The 21,741-nt window shown below is 54.4% G+C and overlaps 8 protein-coding genes across 8 annotated transcripts; 4 read left to right on the plus strand and 4 right to left on the minus strand.

The window, feature by feature from the left end:
- Positions 1 to 258: 258 nt before the first annotated feature.
- On the minus strand, positions 259 to 3,541 carry N656DRAFT_785139 (HET-domain-containing protein). The gene is made up of 2 exons (XM_064816315.1): positions 2,400 to 3,541; positions 259 to 2,318 (listed from the first exon to the last, which is right to left on the minus strand). The coding sequence occupies exons 1-2, from the start codon at positions 3,409 to 3,411 to the stop codon at positions 328 to 330; spliced, it is 3,003 nt and encodes a 1,000-aa protein (XP_064665075.1). The 5' UTR covers positions 3,412 to 3,541; the 3' UTR covers positions 259 to 327.
- Positions 3,542 to 3,976: 435 nt separating this feature from the next.
- Positions 3,977 to 5,642, plus strand: N656DRAFT_785140 (uncharacterized protein). The gene is made up of 4 exons (XM_064816316.1): positions 3,977 to 4,263; positions 4,510 to 4,699; positions 4,760 to 5,117; positions 5,208 to 5,642. Exons 1-4 carry the CDS (start codon positions 4,134 to 4,136, stop codon positions 5,559 to 5,561), a joined length of 1,032 nt encoding a protein of 343 aa, XP_064665076.1. The 5' UTR covers positions 3,977 to 4,133; the 3' UTR covers positions 5,562 to 5,642.
- Positions 5,643 to 5,841: 199 nt separating this feature from the next.
- On the minus strand, positions 5,842 to 8,785 carry N656DRAFT_719960 (uncharacterized protein; the record flags this gene model as incomplete). The annotated part of the gene is made up of 5 exons (XM_064812410.1): positions 5,842 to 6,802; positions 6,901 to 7,132; positions 7,269 to 7,384; positions 7,469 to 8,580; positions 8,726 to 8,785. 5 exons carry the CDS (start codon positions 8,783 to 8,785, stop codon positions 5,842 to 5,844), a joined length of 2,481 nt encoding a protein of 826 aa, XP_064665077.1.
- Positions 8,786 to 10,823: 2,038 nt separating this feature from the next.
- N656DRAFT_849323 (ribosomal protein S19/S15) lies at positions 10,824 to 11,640 on the plus strand (the record flags this gene model as incomplete). Its single annotated transcript, XM_064819338.1, has 4 exons — positions 10,824 to 10,866; positions 10,935 to 10,950; positions 11,054 to 11,233; positions 11,304 to 11,640. 4 exons carry the CDS (start codon positions 10,824 to 10,826, stop codon positions 11,335 to 11,337), a joined length of 273 nt encoding a protein of 90 aa, XP_064665078.1. The 3' UTR covers positions 11,338 to 11,640.
- A 260-nt stretch (positions 11,641 to 11,900) lies between these two features.
- Positions 11,901 to 12,581, minus strand: N656DRAFT_793112 (transcription initiation factor IID, TAF10 subunit; the record flags this gene model as incomplete). Its single annotated transcript, XM_064817141.1, has 2 exons — positions 11,901 to 12,308; positions 12,381 to 12,581. The coding sequence occupies 2 exons, from the start codon at positions 12,579 to 12,581 to the stop codon at positions 11,901 to 11,903; spliced, it is 609 nt and encodes a 202-aa protein (XP_064665079.1).
- Positions 12,582 to 13,060: 479 nt separating this feature from the next.
- N656DRAFT_741565 (DNA repair exonuclease) lies at positions 13,061 to 15,774 on the minus strand. Its single transcript, XM_064812820.1, has 3 exons — positions 15,589 to 15,774; positions 14,255 to 15,484; positions 13,061 to 14,197 (listed from the first exon to the last, which is right to left on the minus strand). The coding sequence occupies exons 1-3, from the start codon at positions 15,602 to 15,604 to the stop codon at positions 13,248 to 13,250; spliced, it is 2,196 nt and encodes a 731-aa protein (XP_064665080.1). The 5' UTR covers positions 15,605 to 15,774; the 3' UTR covers positions 13,061 to 13,247.
- Positions 15,775 to 16,160: 386 nt separating this feature from the next.
- Positions 16,161 to 18,249, plus strand: N656DRAFT_832967 (galactose-binding like protein). The gene is made up of 2 exons (XM_064818677.1): positions 16,161 to 17,162; positions 17,221 to 18,249. The coding sequence occupies exons 1-2, from the start codon at positions 16,630 to 16,632 to the stop codon at positions 17,774 to 17,776; spliced, it is 1,089 nt and encodes a 362-aa protein (XP_064665081.1). The 5' UTR covers positions 16,161 to 16,629; the 3' UTR covers positions 17,777 to 18,249.
- A 236-nt stretch (positions 18,250 to 18,485) lies between these two features.
- Positions 18,486 to 19,879, plus strand: N656DRAFT_785147 (Nucleotidylyl transferase). Its single transcript, XM_064816317.1, has one exon. The coding sequence runs from the start codon at positions 18,673 to 18,675 to the stop codon at positions 19,705 to 19,707; it is 1,035 nt and encodes a 344-aa protein (XP_064665082.1). The 5' UTR covers positions 18,486 to 18,672; the 3' UTR covers positions 19,708 to 19,879.
- Positions 19,880 to 21,741: the final 1,862 nt, after the last annotated feature.

The following is a 21,741-nucleotide window of genomic DNA, read 5'->3' on the forward strand; positions in this document are numbered from 1 at the left end:
GGTGGTTGGAAGAAAAGGTAAGGAATTGGACAAGGAATTGAACAATGGTAGGCAAGGCGCAGTCAGGGTGCAACGAGAAAGGAACTTGAAGTTAGGTAGGTGGTACCTAAGGTAAGGGAGAGCCGCGTTTGGCTCCCGGGTGATTTGGCACCACAGAGTCGTTTTGTCAAGATTGGGCAAAGATGGCGTTTGCCAAACTAAGGTAAATTGAGCAACGGCCCAGGGCAACTCCGAGTCGGAGTTCAAGTTTCTTGTACTGTAGCGAGACAGTGTCATGTGCATTGGCGTCAAGGGATGAGGCAAGCCACATCCCTCAAGTACAACAATCTACATAATACACACTACCGTCATAAGAGTGTGCCTAAACATACCACCAGAAGAGTCCCTATCTAGCAGGCCCGTGGTGAAAAATCCAACTCGGAGAAAGACATTATCCGCGCCCCTCGACCTTCCCCCTACCCGCCGTAACACCAGCCCCTGGACTTCCTCAAGCGCAGAATCCCGCGGTTGCCCTCGCTCTTCGTGAATGGCAGCCAAACAGGGCAGACAGAACAGGTCAGGGTCCAGGCTGAGGTTATCTTCGTCCATGGAAATATCCGGCCGGAGCATGGCCGAGACTGATTGTCGGCCATCGTCGGCCTCGATACGCCAGCACATCATTTTCAGATCGAACCAGGATCTGAGGATCTTGCACAGTGGTCCAGACAAATGCAAAACGCCTGTTGTTATGTCAACTCGGCCGGCCGCCGGCGTCTCCAGCTCCGTGATTCCGGTCTTGACGTCGACCAAAGAGGCCAGCCTGTGCCATCGCAGATTGGTGCGCGTGTTTTGCGGGACAAGTTCCGTGGCCACCGGGCCCTCGAGCGATGCCCATGACCAGGTGGGAGCAATAAGATTAGGGATCTGTCGGCCAGATTGTTTACCGGGAGCAGGGTGCGAAGATGCTGCTTTTGCAGAGCCCTCAACTTGGGCGGCAATCAGTCGGCGTCTGGGCTGTTCAGCAGCGAACCAGAGCAAATCCGTTATCAGGCTTTCTTTCCACAGGCCGGCCAGGTACTCGCAGCCCGTGACCGTCTCGATTTTGCGCACAATGCCGGATATGGCAACTAGCTTGTCGGTTGGAAACGTCAGGTTTCCCCTGGAGTAGAGCTGTACAATCTGGTACCAACAGTGCGTAAAGCTATCCGCCCCTGTCTCGTCGCCGAGAAACTTGTGATCCAGCAGTCTCTGGAACGCGTACCGGAATCCGGAGTTCCCCTGCCGCTCACCGTCCTCTTCCCAACCTCTCCAAGAGTCGTTTGCGCGTTTGAGGAAATGCTTCTGAGACGCTCGGGGATCTTGGTGGGTTGTGCGAGATACGACAAAGTCGTCTGGGTCTAGCTCTGGCAGAGGGAGACGTTCTTGTAACGCGGTAACGGTTTCTTTCGACAATTGTTGTATCTCATCCTTGGATGGGAATTTCCAGAGCACTCCTAGCAAGAGCTGCTTGTTGCTTAGGAATGTGTAGTTGTCCTTGAAGTCCTGGGGAAACCGCCTATAGACATAGCCATCCTGGTCAAGCTCGGAAGCCACCCGCTGTCGACACTCCCAAAACAACATGTCGTCGCCAAAATGCAGGATCCGGTGAGAAAGCAAGCGCTCCTGGAACACCCAGGCTCTCTTGTTCAAGGGGGATCGGTCGACGCCACGGACAAAGGCAGAGACACCCTCACGGCGCAGGCAGGTCCACTTGGGCAACAGTTGGTCTCGTGATGAAGTAGCGATTTTGCAGGGCCGCAGGCTGCGAGGGTCTCTTTGATGGAAACATCCGCCGTCGCCCGACGAGGAGCCCGTCGACGCGATTGTGCACACGGCCAGGTCATAGACGTCGCCCATCTTGGCCGCCTGCGTTTTCCAGTCGGCTTTGGAATCCTGTATGATGCAGAGAGAGTCAATCCAGAGATAAGAGTAGCCGAGTGCCAGGGTGATGCGCACGGCATCCTGGCAGTTTCGGGACAAGTGGTCAAAGTCGATGTTGAAAAGGCAGTCGTGGTAGTTGGCCTGGAGAAGCTTGAATGGCTGGCTGCCTCCCCAGCAGTGACTGAAGGCCACATACTCGGTGCTGGGGTTCTTAGCCACCACGAGCCGGATGACTGGAAAGGTATTGCCTCCCAATTCTCCCGGTGCGGTGATGCATATAAGCCTTGTCGGCGGCTCTCGTTGGAATTTCCCCTGTGCCTTGCACGCAGGGTGATACATTTGACAGTGCTGTAGCCACTGCTTGGCCAGGATGATATGGTGATCAGAGCTGGTCGAGGTGGAGTCACGAACCGAAGATACTGGTACAATACGATTAGCAGGGAGTGGCCTCTGACGAGCTACGGTGATGGAAGTGAAGGATGGGAAGCAACATGGCCTACCTGTGCCGGGCCAATCGTTGCCGTCAATAACAAGGCGAGAGCCAATGGGTGTGTCGTCCCGAAAGAGTTGGGCACTAAGGTATGGCAAACCCGGTGCCTCGTCCCAGATCTTCACTTTCAGACAGAAGGGCCTCGGCTGAGAAAGCTCTGCAATATCCTGCAATACAAATGGCGAGCGAGGCCGTTGTTGTGCGGCAATCCGTCGGGCCTTTCGAGCAAAGTGCAGCCAAAGCCATCGCCGTCCCCAGATAATCTGTCTCCGGCGCTGTTCGCTGCACGAGGACCACAGTATACAGCAGACGTGGCAAGCTGGCCGCCCGCTGAAGGCCGAGTGGCGTAGATCTTCGAAAGACGGCCAGAAATCATGCCACTCTTCCGATCGGACAAATGGAAAGAAGCGAGAACCCATAATCAGCTTTGACTTGGTCGTCAGTTGCTTGCAACGCTCGCAGAGTGTGTCCCCGACATCAGGGCGCACGCTGATCGGGTATGACCTTGGCGGACTGAGCTTCCACTGCCGGCCAAGCACGACATAGGGGAAGATGTGTCTTTCTGGATGCAAGGCAAGACTGAAATACAGAAACGTAGCTGGCAACAAGAGAAAACCTAACGAGGGAATCCACAAAAAGAAGCCCAGCAACGACCGCTCCGGACGTATTGCCATACCCGAAACAAGAGTCAGGCCCACGACAACAAGCTGCCAGCTGATGGGAAAGCTCGGAGCAAGACTGCGGAATAGAAGGGCGGACATTAGGTTGAACCCGATCCACCAGCCAAGATTATCCAGTTGTATGAACTGCAGCTTGTCGCGCAAGACGATGGCAATGCCGCTCTCGCACACAACCCAACCGGGAGACGCCTCGCCGGCAAGCCAGGACAAAGAGGGCAGCACCAGAAACAAGGCTATCCAGAATGCATTGACCGAGAGTTGACGAGTGATTGCTACCATGGAGGGCACCAAGACAGCGCAGAAGAAGCAAAGGCGGTAGAGAAACCTGTTCAACTCGTCCATCTTGGGACGTGGCGTGGCATCGATCTTCAACCGCTAGTAATGCTAGAATGATGATATGTGATGTTTGATAGTTTATCGGTGGATAGTATGAGCGGGAAAGGAGGAGAAATTTGGCATCGAATGCCGCAAGTCCGTTTCTCGGAGGTATCAATAAGAGAATCCAAGAATGAATGTGGTTGGCTATAGATCTGCTGTCCTCAGCTATCAACCTGCCATCCCGGCCGCATTAGGTTATGCAAGTTCAGCAAGATCCCATTCATCACTGCGCTGCTGTCTGGTACGCAGCCAGCGGCAAGGGGTACTTGACGGGTATCCCGCGATATTAACAACATTTCTTACTGTAAACTCAGGAACAGGACGGTTCTCGTCCTCGGTGTAACCATATGCTGCGTAACGGTATATCCTTTTGCAAAGATCTCGGTGGTCGAGAACAATTGTTATCACCAATCTCGGAAGCAGAGGTTTAAGGGGTTTCATATCAGGAGGTATGCGGACCGTTGTTTTAGCCGAGGTATAGTAGTGCCTTTCCAGTCACGTAGGTTCTTTGCAACGATGCGCGGCTAAACTGTATTCCAACGCCCTGCAACGCCACAGCAGCAAGCTGTCCTTTCGAGGGGCCAAGCAGATGGGGCTGCTTCATTCTTATACTTGGTACATGTACCTTTGCTTTTTTTCAACAAACAAGAACTGGCCGGCATCATCAACAAACTAAGACAAGGACGATGCTGCTTCATGGCTGCTTGGTCCTTGCTCTGGTCTGCTGTCTCGGACACGGCGCCGTGGCCTGGAACCACGTCACCCAGCAGCAACTCCAAGATGCATTGGACTCGAATGGATATACGCTGGTTGCTTGTAAGTACCTAGCAAGATGCAACCTGAAGAGCTGTGATAATAGCTGGTAAACTGATCACTTTACTTGCTCCTCCTGGCTCCGTGGATCCTCAGTTGTCCTGGTAAAGATTGCCTCTCCTCCATTGGGCATCACATGCTGGCTAACTGAGCGTTTGATGTCCCACCCATCAGCCTTCCCAGTAAGAACTCCCTGTTTCCACTGACGAATTCAATATTTACCTTATAAGCTAACAACAAGCAGTGGAGATAGTGAAGCGCTAGAGCCTGAGTGGCTGGCCATGCAGGAGACGGAGAAGGACGACAACATCGTCAGTTTTGACTGCCATGCCCATTCAATGGTTTGCAGTGATCTCGAAGTGGCCTCGTTCCCAGCCATTAGACTGTACCACCGCGATGGGCGGATTGACCGATACCGCGGGCTAAGAAAGGGGCGAGAGTGGGTGTTGTTCCCCTGTCATCGGCTTATGTCTAGGTAATGACTGACGTACCTACCTAGAATTGCCATGTTTCTCCACAGAATGCTTCGCCCGCCATATCTCGAGACAGATGAGCATCTGTCCGGCGTGATGACAATGCTCGATGATGTTGTCGTTATGGCTCACACTCAGCCTGACGACTGGGATTTCTTTGACCAGTTCCGGTCCTTGGCCAACAAATATCGAGACCGTTTCAGTTTTGTTGCCGCACCCCCTGTCGGTGACACTTCAGTGCTGGTTTGTTACAGCAACATCGACGACGTGAAGCACACGGCATCGGACGTGGTGACGGCCGGGGCCATGGAGAGCTTCATCAACATGTGCGCCGAGCCCCTTATCCCTGACTGGACAGAAGGGGATGACGCAAGATACAGATCGGTGAGTTCTACTAGTACTGATAGTACTGCTGGCACTTTGACAACGGTTGGCTGATCAATACAAACTTTGTTGGTTGCTCTCTGCTGGCAGGCTGGGAAGAGCATTGTGCACTACTTCGCAACTAGCGACGCCGAAAAGGAGACGTACAGGCAAGAGATGCGAGCTCTGGCCAAGAAATACGCCAATACCCTACGTTTCACCATTACCGACGCCAATAAGGACCCGGACAGCTTGACCAAGTTCGGGCTCAAGCCTGAGGTGACCCAGAAGACGGGATTAGCTCTGGAGAACACAACTACTGGAGACATATTCCTTTTTACCGGGCATCAAGACGTCACCGCACCGGTTGTCGAGGCCTTTATAGAGGACATTACCAGGGGCAACGTCCAGCCGTGGGATCGCAGAGTGAGAAAAGAGCAGATAAGCAGTCATGACGAACTCTAGAATGGACAAACCTATCACTACTACTATCTACCAATAACCACAAGCCACCTTAACCCTACTCCACTGATAAAGTAGACAGAAGAACCACATGTTCCTCAGCCATACTAATAAGTGTGAGGCAGCAACTAATCCCCAGCCTGCCAACGACCAATTACCTCAGTAATTACCTAGGTTCCGCGGAACGTACTCTGCCCAAGACTTCTATCGCAGGCGCCACAAGGTAAAAAAGGGGCACGCTGAACAACATGAACCGAGCTCCACCAGAACCAAATATATCTACCTAACCAGCATGCAACGCAGGTGCTGGTGTATTCAACCCAGTGAACCCACCAACTTCCAGGGGAGTAACGACGAAAGAATCAGACGGGGCTTGATCGAGCTGCCCCAACCCCAACCCCGTAGACGCCAACTCCGGCTGAGCCCAGACCGTAGCCGCCCTGAGCCATCTCGCGGCGTGAGCAGCGCCCGCGTGCTGTGCGCCCATGGACTCAAGCTGCAGCGAGCCAACCGTCACCAGGTCGGCCGGCCTGGAGGCGCCAAAGGTCGGCATCAGCAAGCCCGATGACGACCATGTTGCCGCTGCCGCTGCATCCGGAGAGTCATCCCCTTCCTCCGAGATGGTGGTGCTCAGGCTGTTGGCGGTTATGAAACTACACACGCTCGATCGCCGCGACGGTTCGGCGTCGGCTGAGAAGCATGCCGAAGAAGCAGCCGAAGGTCTCCGTTCCACCCGTGTTGAAGCACTCGTGCTAGTATGACGCTGCATGCATGTGGAGAGGAGGGGCGACACCGGTTCTGGCAATCCGTCTTGGGACACTGCATCTGTGGACAGCGGAAGGCTTGCCGCGGCCATACCTGGCTTCAAGTCGCTGCGTACCGAGCTGTGCGTAATCTGCGGCGAGAGCTTGACGTCAGGCGGGGAGAGCTTGACGTCAGGCGGCGAGTCTGCTTTGACGTGGCGATCTTCTTCGTTCGAAACCAGCGGCTGTTCCATGTCCAGAGACAGCTGGTACAGCACGGCAGCAAACACCATGTATGGTAGCAGCGGCGGCAGGCATGCCGGGGAGTAGCGGCTCTGGTATGTATCCGCTAGGATAATGATGGCCTCCGAGGCCCGCTGGCACACCGCTTTCGGCGAGGAGGCATCGCCAATCAAGCTCGTGGGTAAACCATCGACGAGGCTTGCCGAGCTGCTGGCGAATGGCTGCAGCAAGCTGAGAAGACAGAAGTGGTACCATATTCTGCCGAATGAATCAGGCTCATTGTCAGTGCGTTTCATCACACGAGCACGTTTGGAACGATAAATCGGGCTCGGGGGTTGGAAAAGACCATAACTGACTGGGCGAAGAAGACGTCAGGTCCACCATCGGTGTCGAACGCGAACGACTCGACAAACCGGCCGTGGCAGCTCACGCATTTGCTCAGTGCCCCGTCGAGATCCGCAGCCGTCATGGCCCTGGAGTAATTGTACGACGAGAAGGTGTGGGCGGCCTCAGTGACTTCGAAAACGAACCGCACAAGCGACGGACAGTGCGGCAGTTCAGTAAAGAACTGCATCTGCAAGGCGATCCCTTTCAAGCCAGTCAGTTAGCCGGTCATGGACACCACGAAACACGGGACAAGGGAGTCAAGGGGCTGTCACTGGAATGAGAGAGACGGCTCAGACGAGGGGAGGGGGGAGGAGCGGGAGTTCCAATGCAAACGCACCTCTTTCTACACGTGACTCGGGCGAGTCCTCGCCCTGGTCTCGGGAGTCGGGGTGAAGGCGCATGAACAAGGGTCCAGTTTTGGGCTCCAGATCGCCCGTCAGCAACCTCAGTGCTCTGCCGATGGGGTTTCTTCTGTTAGACTTGTCGATGCAAAAAGAGACACAGAAGAACAAGGGACGTTCAGTTTCAATATCTTACCGGATCAGGGAGAATCCTCCACAATACGCCGCGGCTCGCACCGCCCTGAAATCCTCGTCCTGCAGGCTGTCCAGCCGCTGGGTTTCCAGGACGAAGCGGATACATTGTCTGACGGACTCGCGGGCGAGATCACCGGCCTCGTCCTCATTTCCACGGCTCATTTCCGCCAGCGCCAGCACCCCGAGCGCCTGTATACTGGGCAGGTTGACGTGGGTTTCCTCGGTCGCCAGCAGCGCCTTGGCTTCGGTTATAAATAATGCCTCTCTGGAACTGATATGGGGAATCGGCTGGGTCGTTTGGCTTGTGAGCCTGCACGCCATGCCTAGCATGGCGTTCACGAGGGCTTCGGAGCAGTAGCGGGGCGTGCCCTCTTTAAAATCGCGCATGAACTGCGGCTGCGAGACCAGGGAGAGGTGCGGCAGCGAGTTAGAGAAGAACAAATCGAGCAGTTGCTGGACAAGTCGTGTGTCGTGTGTGACCTTGGTCCAGGTGCGAAGAATTGGCCCATCTGCTCGGGTTTCAGGAGGTGGCGCATGTAGATGCCCATCCCTGTCCGGTAGCAGAAAGGATTGATGAGATGGCTGAGAAGGGAGAGAGCCTCGGAAAGGGGAAAGTCTCATGGGAGACGCGCTGGAGCTCTTGACATGGCCAACCCTGATGCTGCACATCGCGTAGCCATGGCCTTGGTCTTTAGCAGTACCGAGCCGTGCTATTTCAATCCTTTCGATTCTCTCAGCGGACATGGTCTCCATGCCTAGCGTGCCTGTGGGCCGAAAGGGGGAGGATAAATACCGAGAAATGTCATCGCGGAAAGGAGACTCTGCAGAGGGCCGCACAGGGTGACTCTGCTTCCCTGACAGGCAATTCTCGGAATGAATCCATTCTGCGATGGTGTCCGGTGGTTCTCCGGCTCGTAGCCGGCCCATCACCGTCTCCCATCTCTCCGGGTCGTTGTTTGTGAGGGCCCGGATAAGGGCGTGGCCTTGCCGCTGCTCTGCCCGCAGCCTCTCGATTTCCGACCTCAAATGATCTTTGGTCCGCCACTTCTTGTCCTCGTACGCGCACTCTTCTCCCCGTGACCTGCACCTGCGGCACGGCAACTGGCCGTCACACTGTGAAACTGCGTCAGCTGGTTGCTTGTACGGTTGGCTGTCGTAGGGAACGCCCAGGGGAAGTCCAATTGTGCAATTCTCGAAGGCGATGACACGGGGAAATCTTCCTGGCCCGGTAAAGGCGACGGTGGACAAATCCTAATACCTTTGTTCTCTTCTTCCGACATACAAGACAGGCGTTTGGGGTCAAGTGTTGCCTTGGCATCGTGGCACGCCCAGATTTCAATGACGAAGGGTAGGCTCACTCGCCTCGATAATCCAAGATACTTGCTTTGGAGACTACAGCGGCTAGATAGAGGTGCTCAAGACGAGCTGGAAGCTTATATACGTGGTTGGTGGGGCAGAGCCCCAGGCCTGCTCGCCGTCAACGAAACTTATCTTGATGGCGAGTGCTCTCAATCTGGTTTGTCCTGGTTGTAGCTAGGGTGGTTGGTTTGCAGAGCGTTCAGGTAAATGTAGCGATCCCTGACCGGCGGGTACTGGGCCTGCAGTGGCACTTTGTCTTGCAGCCGCCTGTCATCAGGCCCGGACATGCATGACGTGACTGCGCGCTGTGCGGAGGACCGCGCATGGCATCGAGTACGTGCGTTCCGTCGGTTCCTCGCGTCACCGCATCGGGCTGATTTGCGAGCCTGGGCGATCTATGGGTGGCTAATGTTATGTACTTGGTTGTGTAAACGGTTGACTGACCATCTACCACATGTACGCTCCGTTTGTTGAGACTTTCGAGCGAGGTGTGAGCAGAATCTAGTACACGCTACGTTGGCAACGAGACCGTGCTCTTTCAATGGATTAGTCGACACATGCTTGCTCATGCTGGCGGCGATTCTGGCGACTTAGACCAAACGGGCGAGTGATGGAGTAGAGATGATGACCGATGACGACAGGACAGCCCTTCGCTAAAAGCCGAAGCGCTGCCTGCATCAGTCATAGCCCACGCTCAGTTCCCAAATCCATTCGTCCGATAATGAAAGCAACGGGGTAACTTGGCCAAATCGAGTGTCCAGAGAGGGCTAAGGGCTTGTCGTGAGTCTCTGGTCAAGTCTGCCCGACCAGAGTGTTCAAACGTATTGCCATCCAAGTCTTGTCGACAATGGCGAGGCAATTTGCATCTTTTCCAGAGATTGCCTTAGTTGAAGCCATCACGGCATTGACATTTGCGCCAGACTGTGTTTCTCCGTGCGGATGGCATAATGTTCTGGATTCCTGTTTCGAGGTCGCTTGATGACCTCGTTTCCTCCCACTGGAGAAGCCTTGTCGAGGATCGTCGCGGGATAGGAGGCACCTTAGGTAATCGGTAGATGAGTATGGACGTGCGTCAGACACACGTCCGTGATGCTCACTGGGGTGTCACTTTGCATACCGTTGGCCGACCAACTGTGACCGATATGCAATCAAAAAGCCAGCAAAGAGAGAGCACTTTGAGTGGGCAAGACTTTGAGGTCATGAGCAACATACCAGTCAACCCATTTCACCCCCCGGTCCCACTGTCCCACATGCGTAATGATATGGGGAGCTGCTAAGAGAGCGTTTCAACCAGCAGTCAACCGTGACCAGCTTCGACGAGCATGTCTGGAATTTGCTCGAAACAGGCCTCTCGTACCGTGACCTCACTCGTAATCCGATGTGAAAACCGCAGAAACCTTGCCGCAAGCCAGGTAAGCAAGGTCAAGCTCGGAAATTGTAACAGTGCATGCCAACCTGAGTACACCGCGCTATACGAGCTGCGAGCGCGCCTGCCAAGTCTGATACCACCATCGGCTACCGTCTGCCTAGTTGTGGGAAGACTTTGGGTTTTGATCGGTACCTAGACATGGAATCAAGTCTTCGAGTGGGGACGGCTGGAAACTCAAGTCCGCCGAGGACGGGGAATGGTCAGGTTCGATGTCTACGTTATGGTTTTGGTCGTTTATGTAGTAATTTCTTCTGGATGTAAAAAGAGTGCTAAGAATTGGAAAATTTATTTCGACATCACTTTATCGCTTTGCTGACTCTCGAATTTGGGCCATTGAAACAAAGGGGAGGAAGTCGAAGGCCGGAATTTACAGTCAAGCACGAACGGGTACATAGTACGTACTACCTTGAGGTGCAGCCTTGTAGGTATCACATGACCAGAATGACCCGCTTTTTTCCGTCGCTGGGGCCGATTTTCATTCGGCAAACCATCTCTTGACAGAAGGTTACTTTAGCAAGTCGTTTGGAAGGATCTACGGACGAGAAGGCCTTCGTCTTTCCGCTTCACCATGCAGCCGACGAGATGTCTACTTAAACGATCTGTTTGGAAAGGTAATGCAATATTAGCTCTCTATTTTGGGTAACCGCCTTCTTCAACAGCAGCTGACTCTGTCTTCTAGGGCCGCACATTGTCCCGTAAGCATCGCCTCGAATTCTCCGCCCGCCCCTTTCCGACCCTTTGCCTCCCGACATCCTCGAGTCGGAAGACGTTCTAACACATCTGGCGCTTCTCGTCTAGTCTGCCCATCGTGCGGCCCGAGCCAGGGAAGAAGGTCGCCCCGATCCGGACTCAGGCTCGTTCCGCCACGATCCTGCCCAGTTTCGTCGGTCTCAAGTTCCAGGTGCACAACGGCAAGGTCTACCACGACGTGACCATTACCGAGGAGATGGTGGGCCATAAGCTGGGCGAATTCTCTCCGTACGACATACCCCCTATCCTCCACGGTTTGAAGAGGTGCGTTTTCGGCTGACCTTATTGGCGCTCGCAGGACACGGAAGCCGTTCATTTGGGGCAGGAAATAGAGGCGTGGGAGGATAGACTTTCTAAGATACCCAAATTACAAGGGCCTCCTGAAGAGGGATCTGTGCATATATGTAACAACATTTGTAACACTTAAGACGCTGCGAAGGGTGCGTGCGTGGCTAAGCCATGCCAGCTATGCTACCATACTGCTTGTTGTTGACTTGCGGTGATAGCCGGCGAACACGGATCCCGCTCACGGCTATGGACACTCGAAGTTCACGCTTGATGTTTCGAGGAGCGGAACTGGCTGGGACACCAACTGATAAATAAACTAACGTTGATCACGTATACAAGCCCTCGCCAGTTGTCTACCCGTGTGCTCAGGTATTAATTCGTAACCTAACGACGCCAAGCCGTCCAACGCCATTCCTGAGAAGTCAAGGTGAGAACCGAGATGCTGCTCACAGTATACATTCCACCGTTGCGCCAAAATCCATCTATTTCCGCCCAACCTTGCGCCGCCACCCATCCATCCAGGCCCTGGCCCTTGAGTGAACGTCCATATTGTTGTTCCATGGCCGATACAATTCCAGAAAGATAAAAGACGCAGCGATCTTCCAGCTCAGCGGTAGAACTCACTCCGCTTGACATTGACACCGAACTCGCCGACTGCCATGCCCAGATCTTCCATCGTGAGGACAGTACGATTTTGGCTTCCTCCCTGGCCGCCGCCTCCGTACCCTGGGCGCTGGATCCCCAACGGGCCGCCGCGGCCCTGATCCTTGCTGCCAGGCTGATTGGCCGGCTGTCCGGGGATGGGGAACCCCGCGGCGGCGCCGAGGCTACCCATCGGGTTGTTGGCATTCGTGTTGCTCGCGCGGATGCGGCTGTACTGATAGGCATCAGCCGCAATGTCGGCGATAAACTTTTGCGTGGCCAGGGCGAGGAGCCGGGCAAGGCGCTGGTCTGTCTGCGGAGGAGGCGGCAAGCCCGCTCGCGTCATGTAGTAGTTCGTGACGGCATCGGGTATCTAGCCAAACTCGTCAGTGAACCGCCTTGTCCAACATCAGGCCCAACGGTGACAGAAAAGCACACCACGTACGATTGGAGCGTAGTCGTCCATCTTGTTCAGAAACTCTTTGAGCGATGCATCCTTCCGCGTCGGTAACCTGGGTTCCGGCACGGACGTGACAACAGGGTTGGCAAGGGCGCCGGGCACCTCGCCGGCCGGCTGTGTTCCATTAGGAGCCGATTGTGGAGCAGTACTGTGCTCAGCGCTTTCTGCAGGAGGGTTGGATGCCATTTTGCAGGACACTGTTGATGGGGTCGCCTGCAAGTTGGCCTGGAGGGATGGGATGGCGATGCCACCACAATGGCAGTTGCCGTCTTGGGTATCCATAGTGGTTACTGGTGGGGGTTGGCACGATGGGCCCGTGCGCGTCTGCGGTTTGCAAACGCGCACGGGCCATGCTGGCCTGGTATATAATCTCGCCTCCCCTCCCACCTTTTTCCACTTCTCTTTTTCTCTTTTTCCTTAGCTCTCTTTGCCTTTTGGCTTAGATCAAGTGTAGTATCTGTTCTTTTCAGTTTAATCTCTGAAACTGCTCTACGGAGCAGAATCGTGATTATTCCAATTTTTGTCACTCGGCGGACTTCCCTCTGGGCTTGCCCATGGTCGTCTGCCACAGTGTCCCTGGTATTACACTGCCTCCAGGCGACGCGAACACCTATCTTCATTGCAATCTGGGGCTCTGCTCGAGATGTGAGGAAGAAAGATTTCTGCGGTTCAGCAAATGTTTTTTGACTTGCCAATTCATCTACCCATGGAGTTCTCGATCAAATGGGCAAGCCAGACCCGTCCAAAACTTGGAGGTTGAGAATCGTAATATCTACCAGACGGTATTGTACATGCAAGCAACAAGCAAGTGCTCCTTAGCACACGCCCAGCGTTCCCGCCCTATAAGCCGCATTACCGCCGCTCACTTCGAGTCGCGGGCATCGATTCAAATGCATCATCCGAAATCTCATCATCACTGATCTCGATTGCCTTCTGCGACGGCTTTGCCGCCGTCTGGGATTGCGAGAAGTTGAGCGTTGTTTGGCGTGTCTTCGGAGCTGCACGGCTCCGCGTCTCTCGGGCGGATTTCCGTGGCGGTGGTCTGGCGGGGGGCTCAGGTTCATCATCTTCCATGATCACATCTTCCTCCTCTTCCTCTTCATCACTGTATTTGAAAGGGTTCGCTTTCTTTCGACCTCGTGCTGGTGCCTTCGCTTTCTTTGCGGCGGCTGGCTTCTTCGCGGGAGCGGCTGCTTTCTTCGGAGCTGCTGCTTTCCTTGTTGCAGCCGTCGTCGTTTTCCTTGCTGGAGCGGCTTGAGCGGTTACCATCGGAGGCTCGTCGCTCAACAAATCGCCGTCATCATCGCTAAAGGCAATCCCCGAGGTGGGCTGTGTACGGCTACGTCCGTTGGCGGCAGGTTCGGGGGACGCGGGTACCTCCTCGATTGCGCCTGGTTGCGCCGTCCAGTGGCCGTCCAGGTCAGAATCCCATCCTTCAGGCTTCTCTTTGAACCGCCTCTTTCGCTGTGCTTGTTTTTGCTGGCCGGAAACAAAACTTTTCTCCATGACTTTCCGAAAGTCCTCAATATGTGCATCAAGCCCTTCTGTGATCTTTTCATCATCTAGCTGTAGTAGACCCTTCACCTGCGTGGAAAGGGAGTCCATGACGAACATCTCCACAGCGTGCTTATCGTCCTTGCTGACAAACTGGTTAACGGCATCCCCGAATGGTGCTTGCGGCAGAATCTTGAGCGACTGCTGCGCAAAGAATTCCTGTACTAGCGTGTCGACCTTGAGAGCATCCACTGACCCCAAAGCTTCCGCAACGCTGTCTGGGAGCTCCTTTAAGTCTTTCGCTTTTCCTGTACGCTGTTAGCAACGGGCTGGTTTAGCTGGTGCCTGGTCTCAGCTTTACGTACTTGTTGTCCCTGTCTTTTTACGGTAAAAATAAACCACGTCGTTCTGATTCGCCACCTTGCCTGAGAACCTATTTGAGAAACGTTGGGGATTTTCCACTTCGAATTTTGCGCCCTCAGGGGCTGTGTACTCGACTTTAAGTCGGATCAGGGGCAGTGGCGGGTCCTCGTCTTCGTAACCATCGCCGTCTTGGTGGATTGACAGCCACGCAGCATTGGCCTTCTCAATCATCTCCTCCACAATCACCATGAGGCGTTTTGTGATGTCTTGGCGGTTGTCCTGCTTTCTCTCGAGGCCCTTGAAACGCTTGTCTGTTGCCAGGCAAATCTCATCGGTGATGAAAGGCCGGACCGTTTTTAGGGGGATCTTTTCCACCTCAAACGTCTTTCCCGTGATGCTAAGAATCGCAACATGCTTGGTAACAGCCTCACCTGGGACCAGAGAGGTGGCGACGGACGAGCCGGGCTGCATGACGTGGAAGCCGGTTTCCGCGTTCCGCTGCGGGTCGATAAGACACTCATGCTCATGGCCCCATATGACGAGGTCCATGAAGTCGGGCAGCATGTTCTCCGGGAGATAGCTCGTAGGAGTGTGGGCGTAGTGGTTTTGATGCAAGGTCAACAGGTTGAACCACTCGGCCTTCTGCTGGTTTGGCCGGTAAAACCTGACCTTGTTATCCCTGAAGGTGCGGTACATGCGCTCATCTCGCACGTTGCTAAGCCCGTAAAGGGCCAGCTTCGTCTTGCCCTTTTGAAGCAAAACAGGCTTAACGTGGATGTTGTCCGCTTCAGGCACGCGGCCAAAGTAGTTGACCAGTCCCGCCATCTGCAGCAAGTCGAGCGAGCAGTAATGGCCATCGCCGCTCGGATCATCGTGATTCCCATGAATCGAGAAAACGGGTATGGATATGTTGATGTCGGGATCTTCATAGTTGACATAGGAGGCGGAGCCCTCGAACACTTCGGTGGCGTCGCTAAGAAATTCGAGTTCGCAGGGCTTCATGCCTAGACAATTTTTCCGAAGCGAACGCATGACCTGGTACATGGCCTTGCGCGAGGGCTTGTTGTCGTGGAACAAGTCGCCGCCGAGGAGGACCATGTCGACGTCTCTGGTGCGGGCAAGCTGCATGATTTCGTCAAAGGTACGCCAGCTATCATCCTTGCGGATGGGGTCTCGCTCCTCGAAGCCGACATGGTTGTCGGTCGAGACCAAGATGCGGATGGTATCCCAGTCTGCGAATGTTAGAGAGGGCCTAGGCTAGAGAAATAGGAAACAGGGATGCTGCAAGGGCATGGTTGGATTTTGATCCATGTTGAAAGCGATGCTAGAGACGTACCTGAAGCTTGTGGCATCTTGGAGGCTAATGAATACGGCCATGCACACCCTGTTGTAACCCTAGAGCAGACAGAGTATCTCAATTTCTGACACTGGCAGTGATCTGGCCCTTCCGGCAGTTGGCTGGGTTTTATGTTGTTCGTTTGTGTGGTTTTTGAAGTTCAATGCTTGGACTTCCAAGGTGGTGAAACAGCGTCGCGTCGAGAAGACGCGGGTTGACACGCAGTCACATGAAATGCACAGGCAGCAATCAATGAACAGTTGGGCGGTGTGAGCTGACAGAATATAGTGCCCCACCGCCGCAGCACGGCCCAGTCTGCGAGGGATACAAAGAGACAGGGAGCATCACACATCATTCACAAGGACACAAGCAACCTCCGATATGGGGTTCTCCCTCAACCTCCCAACCTTGAACATATATGCTCGGCGGTCTTCATCTAACCACTTTGACAAAGTCCTTGATGGATATATTCCATCCAATTCAAATATCGCACATGTCCCGCTCGCAAAATGGCTGATCTCCCCGACATAACACGAGGTTCGCGACGCTCGAGGGCTGCAGCAGCTCGACGAGGAATCGAGCAAGCCTCGGTCACCGGCGTGACCCGGCGCCAGGCGCCACGTGCAGCTTTTGCTCCTGACAGGCTCAGATCATCTCCAATGGCACATGTTGCCGATCCTCAGTGTAAGTTACGGCTTTTCACTCCTCCACCGGGGGCGGTCACTTTACTAGCTCCACCACCGCCTTACCTTACCTTTCCTTTCTCACCTCCTCCCGCTTCCTCTCCCAATATTTCCTGGCAATGGGACCACCTTTCCTGCTTCACCACTCCCATCCATTGCATTTAGTTGCCCATAAGGTATTATCCCTAGTGTAATTTCTCCCTGGGCCTTCATCTTCTGTCCCACCTTGCCAGACAGGCACTGGGCCCGTCCTCGGATTCTTTTTGACGAGGTCGCGCCTCTTCCTGCCACATCATTTCACATTGTACTTTCTTTCCCGATTTCTCTAATTCCGCTCATTTCAAATGCTTCTGGCACAATGCAGCCGTCGCTGGGTCGCCGCATTGGTCAAGGGCGACGGGTCCTGGCTGAGCTGGACCGTAACCGAGATCTCAATTCTCCCCGCGGTTTGAATAAGCGAGCACCCATTATATATGCACAGGAAAACGAGGATGCCGTCATTGAAGGGCTTCGGCTTGGAATCTACGATGCCGACGAGGTTATCGCATGGACTGACTATAGAGCACCTACAGCGCCTGCCGGTGATACACTCAGCTCGGACGACGAGGTGGCTGAGACCGGCGACATTGAGCTATTGGAGGAGCTTGAAGAGGGCGACGACGAACTGCTGGGCGGTGCCATGGCTGAAGAAGATTTGGGCGAGGACATGGTCGACGAACACGAGGACGACGAGCACGGTGATTCCGACGACCACCTACACGGCCCCGTCTTTGATCCTGCAGCGATGGGCTTAAAGGAAATCAACAACCTGGCCCACTTTGGCGTGAGCAGCCATAAACCCGGAAACGGCGTGGAGGAGCTTCTCAGCGAAGACCTTGATAAATACTGGCAGTAAGTTCCAGCTCTCCACCGTGTTTCCTTGCCCTGCCACGTTGCTTACCTGTCTCAGATCAGATGGCCAACAGCCACATTTGCTCACCATCCACTTCCTCCGCCGCGTTGAGATCCGAGCCATTCGCTTCTACGTCGACTATAACCAAGATGAGTCATACACGCCCACCCATATTGTCTTTTACGCCGGCACCGGGCACCACGATCTGATCCAGTTCGCCGAAGTGCCGCTTAGCAACCCCGTCGGATGGCAGGACGTTCCCATTGCAGACTGCGGTGGGGGCGCGGACGGGCACTCGCTTTGCTGCTGGATCGTGCAGATGCACATAAAGGAAAACCACCAGAACGGCAAAGATACGCACATCCGCGGCATTAAGATATATGCTTTGGACGAGAGCTCCATGGGTGCTGCAGGGCGAGATCCGACCGAGTCCTTCACGGCTAATCTTAACTCTGGCCGTCGAGTGGCAGCACAGAGCCTAGCGGCAGACGAGGACGAGACGTATCAAGAGTTGCTGGATGCACTCGACCACTACCCTGTTTCCCGGCCCCGTAACGGCGACGGTGGTTTCTCCGATTTTCCCGATTTCATGCGCGATCCTGAGATTCGATGAAAGCATTGCTTCATATGTTGGTACAGGCGAACACCGAGCGCTGTGGTTCAAGGGGTAGCGTTTCGGGGCGTGATCTGCATTTGTTAGGGCGTTTGCGGAAAGCAAAAAAGGTGGGAGCCGTGGGTGGGCTGGTTTAGATGGTTTCCATGATACCCGATACCCCCTGTTATAGAATGATGTAATGATACTGTAGGTAATGTGTTGGTAACTGGACTCGGAAGTGGCTACAAGTGGCGGTTGTACATACATAGCAACTTACGCTGCTCGGGCGTTGGGCAACACTAAGGGCAGAAGGTTAATGAGACTCGGAACACAATGACCTATTCATTCTCAGAATTACCTTTGGACTGGTCATGGGTGTAAGGCACGCTTGAAGCGATTTTTTTCGCCAAAGATAAGGTATGGGCACATTTGAGTTGCAACCCCGGGATTCAAGAGAAAGGCCAGTGTCTCTCCAAGCGATGCTGATGGGCTGAGTCTAAGAGAGCTTTGAAAAGAAAATTGTCCTTGATTTGACTGAAATCAGTCGTGAATGTGGATTGCTTAGAATCGTTATTTGTAGGTTGCCACGACACTTGTCAGCCGGCACTGTCACTTGAGAAGTCAGTTGACGCAGTCTCCCTAAGAACTCGGGGGAGCTTCCGACCATCCGGGCCTGCCTGGGCTCCGGCCGGCCCCACATTGGATCTCCGAAAATGTGACATAACTCGGCACAATCGCTTCCCCACCCTTACTAGCAATGCAGCATCAACCTTCGCGTACACAGAAGCTAATGCTCACCTCCTTCATGCCAATACAATGCCACTGTCAACTTACAAGAAGCTGTGCACCGACCGATCAACCATCCAGCTGCCATGCGCTCTCCTGATCACCCCGTGACTGTGACAGACAGTGAAATGCCAGGCCAGCCGCCCGTATCCGGGCGGGTGCTGGCCGACTATTTCTCCCGCGCCTTTTCGGAGTTTCGGCAGTCTGGCGCCAAGCTCTCCATTGTCTGCAGCTCGTCGCCGGCTGCGCACCGTCAAAATGGCCTGCCGACGCCGATTCCGCCCCGGATCCGCCCCCGCACGCTTATCGTGCTAGACTCGTCCTTCAACCCGCCGACCCGGGCCCACCTGCGCATGGCCGTATCGTCGATCCGCCATCTTGTTAACAAAAATAAGAACAGAAACGGCCAGCTCCAGCCCTTGGACACGCTGCGCCTGCTGCTCTTATTGTCGATCAACAACGCCGACAAGGCGCCCAAGCCGGCCGCGTTCGACCAGAGGCTCGCCATGATGTGGGCGTTTGCTCGAGACCTGCAGCGCCAGCTACAGAGTGACAGCGATGCTGAGGGGGTCGAGGGAGGGCAGGAGGAGGAGCAGGGAGGATTAACGGCCGATCTAGGCCTCTCCACACTACCGTATTTCCACGAAAAGAGCGCCGCCATTGCCGAGTCGGATTTCTACTACGGCCACGCCGCCGGTGACGGTGACGGTGACGGTGACGGTGGGATGGACCAGCTGATGCTTGTGGGCTACGACACGCTCATCCGTATTTTCAACCCGAAATATTACCACTCATCATCCACTGATGATGGGCCTGCGACGACGCCGATGCAGCAGGCTCTTGATCCACTTTTCGCGCGCGCCAGGCTGCGCATGGTTATGCGGGCGGACGACGAGTGGGGGAGCGCAACTGAGCAGCGGGCGTATCTGGCGGACCTGCTCGAGGCGGATGGGCTGAGCAGGGTGGGCGGGAGGAAAGAGTGGGCTAGCAGGATCGAGATCGAGATGGTTGAGGGAGGACGTGGTGCTGGCGCGCAGGACGTCGCCGTCAGCAGCACCTACGCGCGGGCCGCGGCAAGAGACGGTGATTCGCAGAGGCTGGACAAGATGGTTTCGCCCAGTGTGAGGCAGTGGATAGAGCAGGAGGGGCTCTACACAGAGTGAATCTGCGACAGTATGTAGATGGAAAGACTAGAGACATCACACATTGCCGAAGCGTAGAGGTGGTTAGTGATTTGGTTTGGAACTGCCATCAACGGCACTCCGGTAGACATTCTGAAGAGAGATTCAGAACAGTGTGCCCAACCCTAAGGGAAAGCCACGATCGGCTACCAGCGTCGATGGTCAAGATGTTCATCTGAGTCCTGTGTCGTGGCCGTGACCGATCATGCTGACGATCACCTCCCTGGCAGCGAAGCACAACCGGAAGGCTGGTCAAATGTTTAGAAACAAGCCATCTTGAGGCGTTTTCCAGCCAAATTGAAGGTACTCACATGACTCCCACGACCATCATGCCCTTGACAAAGATGTTGTTCGGAAGGAGAAGTCTTGCACTGCGAGAAATTTTGGCGGTCTTGCCTGGCAGAATGCTCTGCCCCACTCATCAACCAATCTTGCGCAAAAAATTCTCCTTTTGTGGAGCGCGGAGGAAGTGGGTCAACTGGAATTTGCAGACGCGCACGGGCCACTTTCAGAGTCTATATATCGAGCGCTCCTCGCCCACCATTTCGATTCCCTTTTCTCTTTTTTTCCTCATGTCGACAATACTTCAGAGAATCATTTCTATAGTAGTTGTCCTCTTTTGTGTTCCCTAAAGGAGCCACAGATCCCACCCGGGTTGATGATCAATATCCTCGGCACCCTACAGTGAGGTCCCTTTTTACTCTCGCTCTACCTGCAAAGGTGGCGGTCGCTGGCCTTCGGGCTGCGGCTGTATAGAGAGTGGCGATGATCTGTACCCCGGTTTCTCGAGGTCTTGCCTTCGGGCGCTCGGGCGGGGTGGGTGTCGATGGAAGTCTGACCGGCCTTTCTCACTTTTTTTTCATTGCGCTCCCGGGTTCAATTCGGGACGTGAGGAAGAGAAGATTTGTCGGAACTATTTACGTCGTTCTGTCAGTTTTGCGTACCGTGCTTTTGTGATGCAAAGCAAATAAAGAACGCGGCACGCTTGTTGCCTTGCACCTTCTCTCCTATCCTCGAAACTTGACGTCTGATTTGGATTCTGGCATTCGTCCATGTCCTGAGCCGCAGCACACCAGTGTCTGGATGGTCGAGAACGCCTCTCTCTGGAAGCTTTGAAGTGACGGGTGGATGAACCGCTCAGGTCTGTAAGGCGAGACACTCTTCCGTCACCACCATCAACCCCCCAGCCCCCCCAAACGACCAAGTGGCTTGTGTTCGACCGTGTTCGAAGCGGGCTCTTGCCTTCTTTGCCGCGTTGATCTCGCCCATGCTACCGCCCTCGGAAAGTCTTTCAACAAGCGGGTGTTCGAGGACCGCGAATTCCGCACCCTGGGCTTCAGCATCGCCACCGTCCTCGTCTCAATCGCAACAAGTGCGACATCGCAATCAACTTGCTTCCCCGCCTATTTGAAGACTGTGAAGGGTTCTCGAAGGAGAGAACTTCTGATACGAGGGACCCTGAGCGGATGAGCCAGCGGGTTGCATGGCATTTGTAGAAGTAGTGACAAACGCAAGGTTACGGTATAGTCCTCTACAAATCCATCAAATCTGTTGATGCCAGAGCCATAGCCAGTGGAGAATTGGGTTACGCCTCCAGTCTGACCTGCCAGTAACCTGTCATCAAAATACACGACCTATCCGAGTTACATCGCGGGACATGTCAAGGGCCAATCTGACGTGCATATACCCGTTCCTCGTTCTGTGAGAAGCGAAAAGTCGATCAGTAGCCGAGGGTTAAAATGAGAATGGCCAGGACAGGCACCTCTTGTCAAGAGACAAGGAGAATGGCTGTGATTATTAGGTCTTGATGACCTTCCCAGTCCAAATCTGCACATGACAGACCGCCGAGTGGAGAGGTTTCTTTAGGACATCTTGTGCATAGAAATACAAAAGAAGCACAATGGGTGTCTCGGTCAAATAATTACAGGTGGAGGTGGATGAAAATCATGGCGCCAAGGCAATGCTGTCAAGACGTTTAACGTAAGGATATCGCGGGTAGACAGCCTCGTTATCATG

Source organism: Canariomyces notabilis, assembly GCF_033297395.1.
Source record: "Canariomyces notabilis strain CBS 508.74 unplaced genomic scaffold N656scaffold_41, whole genome shotgun sequence".
NCBI lineage: Eukaryota > Fungi > Ascomycota > Sordariomycetes > Sordariales > Chaetomiaceae > Canariomyces > Canariomyces notabilis.